The following is a 7,265-nucleotide window of genomic DNA, read 5'->3' on the forward strand; positions in this document are numbered from 1 at the left end:
GTAAAAAAAACTTGGGCCTAAATAGTTTTTCCCGTTATTCGGTCAGAAATTATTTTAAATTACCAATTTTAGCCTATAACCGTGCGCATGCATGCGCACCGTTAATAGCCGGAACTGGGGAAAATGGAAGACTTTAAAAAAAATTTGTTTGTCCACAAAAATCTTCAATTAAATTTAAAAAATCAAAACGGTAACATAACAGCGGCAATTTTTAACCTAGGTTTAGAGGTTAAAGTAGTTTTAATTACCGACGTATGAAAAAAAAGATCATCAAAATCGGAGGTCTTCATTTAGGTTCCCTAATATTAGAATTTTTTTAGCTTTAGTTACTCCACTAATATAACAAACAGCAAATTTATTTACATATCATAAACTTAGGATTTTTTAAAATTTTTAATAATTATGATTTTTTTCATAGAAAAGTTTTATTCAAAATACATACATAAAATAATAAATAATACGAAGATTTAAAAAAAAATTTAATTTTACTATAACTCAAAATTCTATTCGTAGCTTCTATTAACATAACACTCTTTTCTCTCTCTTTGGTCATCATCAATTGTTTTCTGTATATCAGCCTTATTTCCTCTTTCTGTATCTTGTTTTTTTAAATAATCTTCATCATTCCAAATTTGTACATCTGTTGATCCAAAGAAAAGGAATTGCAAATTCCCTACAAAGAATATTGTCGCTGTTATAAGAAATACTATTTGCCATTGGCTACGATTTGTCTAGAAACAAACAAAATCAAAATAAAAAAATTAACTCAAAATCAACAAATCAAAAACTTACTTCATCACTTAAAATCCTTCCATTTACCAATGGTGCAACAATTGGAACAAGATTACAAACTGCATTAAGAATTCCCATCAAAACTCCAGCATGATTAGGTGACAAATCAATAATATTCAACAAGCCACCAACTGTATGGCCAGCATTAATTCCAACATTCAAAATTATCAAAATCAAAGCCAAAGTTGATTGGTTCTCATCGAGATATCCAATTGCAAGGAATATCGCAGCTGGTATCCACATAGAAATTGTATTCGCTCCTTTCCTTATAACACCCAACGTTACCAAACGATTCATTAAAAGCAAATCAGCTAACCAACAGAATATCAAGGCACAAATCAACATTGCCACAAAGGGAAGTGTTGAAAATAATGCATTTTTCTTAATATTCATTTTAAGGATTCCATGCATGTAAGGTGGAATGTATGCTTGCATAGTTGCAACACCCCACAATCCACACATTGCCATAAATGTTAAAGACAAAAATGGAATTGAGGTTAAAATTTTCCGCCATGGAACGGGAATTCTTGCCGTTTGAGAATCACTTGCTTTTGACTGTGATCGAAGAATGTAATCCTTCTCCTCCAAATTTATTGATTTCGATCGACTTGGACTATTTTCAGCTAATATCATCCAGATCAGACAAAATAACACACCAATTAAACCAAAGACATAGAAATTTCCTGGCCATCCAAGACTAGAACCGGCTATAAATCCAGACAAACCCATGGCAAAGATTATGCCAAATTCAACACCGGTGTGACTTAGGCCCCCAAGTCGAGTGATTTCTTCGGTCGGTGCCCATGTAGCTAAGTGAGCATGTACCAGAGGAAAGAGGAATCCTTGAGAAAGACCCTGTATAATTCGAATGAAGCAGTAAATTTGCCAACCACCCCAGTTCACACAAAATGGAATAATAAACGTACAAATACTGCAACAAAGAACTGATAGAAACATCATAAGTTTGACACCAATCCTTTGTGCCAAATATCCAGCTGGAAGTTGAGTTAGAACGTATCCCCAGTAAAAGGAACTTAAGATGTAAGATCTTTGTTTTTCATCCCAATCGAATTCCTGATAGAAATGAATAAATGCTTTTAGTTGAAGAGGTAGAGGTTGATTTGTATACTTACACGAAATTCAATATTGGTGCTGTTGGCATTGGTCATAGCAACTAGTGATACTGATACATTGAGCCTTTCACAAAAACTTATTGCAATGGCGAGGAAGAGTAATAATGTTTGCACATGTCTTGCTCCAAAAGATGGACCTGCAAAATACAAAAACAAATATTAAAGATATGTTCTTCATGATGTACAGAAATATTGCACAATTTTGTGAATTTCAAGACTGTTTTCAAATCAAGCAAGGGTATCTTCCGCGAAGAAAAGATTTATTTAAAACAATCATTTTTCATGAAAAAAAAGTGAAAAAATCAAACTTTTTTCTCCTAACACCTTTGAATCCATTTTTTAGATGACATTAACAACCTACATCAAATTTTATATCACCTGAAAGCTTATTATTTCACTTTTTATATGACATTTCAATCATATTTCTGCTATGCCTAATAATAAATTTTATACTATCTGAATGCCTACTATATTGTTTCAGCTCAAAAAATTTAAATCAACCATGCCTTTACGACACCTACAAAAAATCAATCTTTTTTATCTTCTAACATCATTAAATCCATTTTATTATACGACAACCTACATCAATTTTTATATTATCTGAAAGCTTATTATTTCACCTTTTATATGAAGCTTCAATCATTTTTCTACGATGCCTACAAAAAAAGTAAGAATTTTTCAAAGCCAACCATCTCGAAATTTCAAACTTCTCACACTGGCCATGGGCAACAGTTCTCCACAGGTTTTTTTTTAGGTATTTCTGAAGTTTTTAAATTTAACATTGTGTAGCTTGTAGTAAATTTACCGTTATGTGTGATATATTAAATGAAAGGTAATATTATCAGCACGCTCAATAAGTTTTAATGTAACACTAAAATTAGTTTTCCTCAGTTTTTTTATCAACTAAGTAGTAAAAAATTTAAAGATTGACAGTTTCAGAAAAACCTGTTGGGAATAACAAAAGAATCAGTGATAAGCACCCTTAATGGAAAAGCAACAGCATTTGCAGCCCATTTCGAAGGTTACTTTACACCTTCTTTGATCCAATTTCCTTAGAAGAAGTTGAAGCAACCATATAAACCGAAGAAATAAGCTGGCATCTCCAACTTTATTATTAAAAAGCTCCCACGTCCCGCAAATAGTAGAGTTATGACTAGGAAGGTCGAGTCAACCACAGCAACTGCCCACAAAAATATTTTTCCATTTTCATCAAATCTACTCTAAAGATAAATCTAACGGACAAGAAACATTAAAAACATTACAGTTCTCGAAACTGAGGTCATTGGCTGATACATCACAAGCATTTAATACAACAAAGAAAAATAACATGATCTCCAATTACAGACCAATCAGTCTTTTTAACAATTTAAGTAAGCTCTTAGAAGAGCTGCCCGGCTTTGAAAGCTCAAGAAGTTTATGAGCTATTACATCATCATCGTAGACATGCAGGTCGGCTTTCGGGAGAAGCGTTCTACAATGCATCCGATCATGAAATTTTATCAAACCGTGCGTCGTCGCATGCTTTCTGGATGTTAAAACTAGATAAATCTAGATTGTCAACTAAACGCAACGTCAAGTATTTAGGAATTAACATTAACAAGCTTTTGAGATTTATCCTACACACTTTTCGGTTCTTAATGAAGCCAATCATGCCTTCCATCGCCTGCACTCGCTGATGAAAACAAGAGTAGAATTAAACTAACCAACGAAACTCTTGATCAATAAGCAGTTTCTTCGTCCGTTCGTGACAAAAATCGTACGGATCTGCACCGGAACTTTCTTCTTGAAATTAGATACTGTAATCAGCAAATAAAATAAGGAGGTGTTGGCAACTAACAGATCTATGCTTTGAAAATGTGTCTTAGAAATTGGTTTATTATAAGTCAAACTAGCTGACCCGGCGGACTTCGTTCCGCCATTTCTTGTATTTATTTCTATTTTCGACTTTGTAATTTGTCATAATTCCCAATACAAAAAGGAAATCAAAACTTGAAAAGTTCGTCCAATTAATTTAAAAATATTCACTTTTAAAATTTAAAAAAAAGTGGCCTATGTTAAAAACGTTTTTCAAGTTTTTTAATTTACCATTGTGAAGCTTGTAGTAAATGTAGCGTTATGTGTGATATATCAAATGAAAGGTAATATTATCAGGATGCTCAATAAAGATAAATCAAATTTTTGTAAGCTCCAGATCAAAAAATGTAACGTGTTGAAAAATAGAGTTTTATTTTACCGATATTTCAAATTTGTCCTTACAAAATTAATTGAAACTTTGTACAAATATAGTCTTGCATATTATCTATCTACACTGTAAATTTCATTCATTTATCTGTTGAAGAAAAAAAGATAAAAATAAAAAACTGTTAAAAACGGCCAAAAAACTTGGGACAAAAAAAAATTGTTTTTAACGTTATTCGGTCAAAAATCGATTTAAAAATTCAAAAGTTTGTACATGCATGCGCATGATTAAAACCTATATTTCCTATAAATTTGAGATTTTTTGCAGACTTTTAAAAATTCCAAAAAAATAAAAGACTACTCAAAAATGTCCCTAAAAATTAGGTTGTTTTTCAAAAATTTTTATTTCAAAATACAGGGCTTATGAAAAAAATCCGTTTTAGACCCCTAATTTTTTTTTTAAATATCTTTCTTATGGTGTAACTCAAATTTCTGTGCAAAATTTTGCGTACCTCTAATTAGTCTTTTGTCGAAGGTCTATGACTGCAAAAACACCCTCACAACTTGGTTTTTAAATTTTTTTGAATTTTTTCAATACCTTTTTTAACTATTGAATAAATGTGTCTATCATTTAAAAAAAAATTCAACTCTTTACGACTTACCGTTTAGAAAATAGCCTCTTTTTTCAATGTCGTGTTACCCCTATTTACCCTATAAAATCTTGAATTTTTTTTGCCTTAAACCTTCTCCTCTTATGCCTCTTTGATTTAAAAAAAAAATTAAGAAAATGAGTCAGTCTGTGTGGCCGGTTAGCGAACGTACACAAAACCAAACTTTAATATATATAATAGATTATAAATAATAAAAATTGAATCAGCGATGACCATTTTTTCAAAAGCCATTTATGATTGAAAAAAATCTCGTTCCAAAAACACTCAACTTTTTCAAAAAAAAAAAAAAACCTGGATCTTGATTATTTCCCAAAAAAAAAAAACACGACGCATTATCCATCGAGAGGTTCACTATGGCGTATACTTACTTTTTTATGAAAGAAATTTTTTTGGAGGATTTTCATATAAAATACATATTTAGGTACAAAAAAAACGTTTTTCGGACTCAAGTGGATATAACCCATTGAGTTTGGCAGTATTTAAATAATTGCTAAGTTTTGATTAATTAACTTATTCGAAATACATATAATAGCTTTTTTCCGAGTCAACAAAATCCGAACACCAAATTTCAAAACATTGCTTTTTTGAGACATAGATATCTTTTCCTAAAAAGTGGTAAAAAAAAGGCTTTGTGAGGTTTATTTTATGTATTTTTTGAAAGTAAACATTCTATCCAAAACACATAATTTTATAATAAAGCAGCCTTAAGCACATATTAAAAATTTTCAAACACGATCAAAAAACAATTTTTTGTTTACGATTTTTTTAATTTAAAAAAAAAACTAAAACCATACTGGTTTTTAATTAAAAAAAAAAACTTAAACCATACTGGCTTAACAGTTATGCGTGGTAGACACAAAATCGAATTTCTTGCAAATTAAGTCATTAACCATTTTTCATCTAATTCAATTTTAAAGTTCAAGTGACCTCAACTCCAAATTTATAAAGCGTTTCGCCCAGGTACGACAGTGGGCTCATCAGTTAGATCTGTCGTACCCTTACTAAGACGCCTTATTTTGGAAGCGATCCACTGTACGACGTCGAACTCAATGTAAATTTGTTGATTAAACTTCAAACCAAGCAAATAATTTTCAAAATATCTGAAATGGTTTGCTTATTATCTAAAGGAAGCTGTAGAGTCCTTTTTGGAAAATTCAACATATAAGAATTAAAATTGAATTATTAAAACTTGTCTTCATTAAAATATTTTTAATTTGTATAGTTTTTTTTTTTTTTCTTACAAAATGTATTAAATAAATATTCACTAACACGCACTGTAGCCAATAAATTTTCCATACAGATGCCAAATAAAGACGTGCTGCACCTACAAAAATTAACACTCAATGTGCATGTCTAAAATTGATTTATAATTTGAAAAAAAAAAAGAGATCTAGTGATAGTGATTCTTTGTTTGTTTTATTTTTGCAATTAATTAAGAGATTGTAAGATTATTTAAATTACATGTGGCTGAAGTTTCCCAAACAGAAAGACCCTTAACTTTTAGTAATTATGAATTTTTAAATTATTCACAAAAAAACATTCTCAACTTTTTAAATATTTTTAAATGCAAAAAATTAAATTAATTTCTGTTTCACAGTTGTGCAAATAAAAACAATTAAGAGTTATTTTTATATTCTAAATAAAATGTGTCTCCAAAAAATGTTCCAAATTTATGCGAATTTGAATCAATGATATAAGTTTTTATACTCCAGTATTCAACTATGACAATAAATCATTAATATTTGCAATAAATGCCGACAAATTAAAGTCATTTAGATTTAATTTTTTTTTTTAATTTCGGTTATAAATAATGACTTCATTATTTTCACTTGAATGTTTAAAGACTTCCAGGGGCCACTTTTGCATTAACAAAATTTTATAAATACTTAAGTTTTTTTTTTGTTAATCCCTTCACGGACCTTTTTTTAAAACAGCAATTTCTGTCATATTTGACAAGTTAAATATTCTCTCTCCAACAGTTAACTTTTTTTTTACAATTTCATAACAAAAATTAGGCAACGTATGTATCTTGCTTCCGAAACTCGAATTTCAACTAAATTTGTATTTCTTCAGCTTTGAGTATTTAAATTTGATTTTTTCTGATCTGAACTAAAGCTCTGTATCCACTCATTCAACTGTTATTTTTTTTTTTTTGTCTACCTTTCAGTGTAAACATTTTTATTTTTGTGTAGATACACACAAAAAGCAAAAACATTTTAAACCTCAGACAATTAATAAATTAAAAAATGTATTTTTGAGAGTAAATTAAAAAAAAAAAAAATGAATGAGAAAAAAAGTAAGAACATAAAAATAACTTTTATGAATTACAATTACCTACTTACGGTACGAAACAGAGTTGCCGCCTATTTAATATAACACAATAAATTTAATTTTTTATTTTAATTCGAATCGTTTTTTTTTTTATATATATTTTTTGTATTTCATAATTTAAAGCTTAACATAAATTAGTAATATCTATAAATTTGACAGT

At 29.6% G+C, this 7,265-nt stretch overlaps 1 protein-coding gene across 1 annotated transcript; it reads right to left on the bottom strand.

The window, feature by feature from the left end:
* Positions 1-309: 309 nt before the first annotated feature.
* LOC129906685 (putative inorganic phosphate cotransporter) lies at positions 310-6,906 on the bottom strand. The gene is made up of 4 exons (XM_055982569.1): positions 6,694-6,906; positions 1,926-2,062; positions 793-1,866; positions 310-731 (listed from the first exon to the last, which is right to left on the bottom strand). Exons 1-4 carry the CDS (start codon positions 6,719-6,721, stop codon positions 504-506), a joined length of 1,467 nt encoding a protein of 488 aa, XP_055838544.1. The 5' UTR covers positions 6,722-6,906; the 3' UTR covers positions 310-503.
* Between the last annotated feature and the right edge of the window lie 359 nt (positions 6,907-7,265).

The sequence above is a fragment of the Episyrphus balteatus genome, chromosome 1, assembly GCF_945859705.1.
Source record: "Episyrphus balteatus chromosome 1, idEpiBalt1.1, whole genome shotgun sequence".
In the NCBI taxonomy this organism is placed as follows: Eukaryota; Metazoa; Arthropoda; class Insecta; order Diptera; family Syrphidae; genus Episyrphus; species Episyrphus balteatus.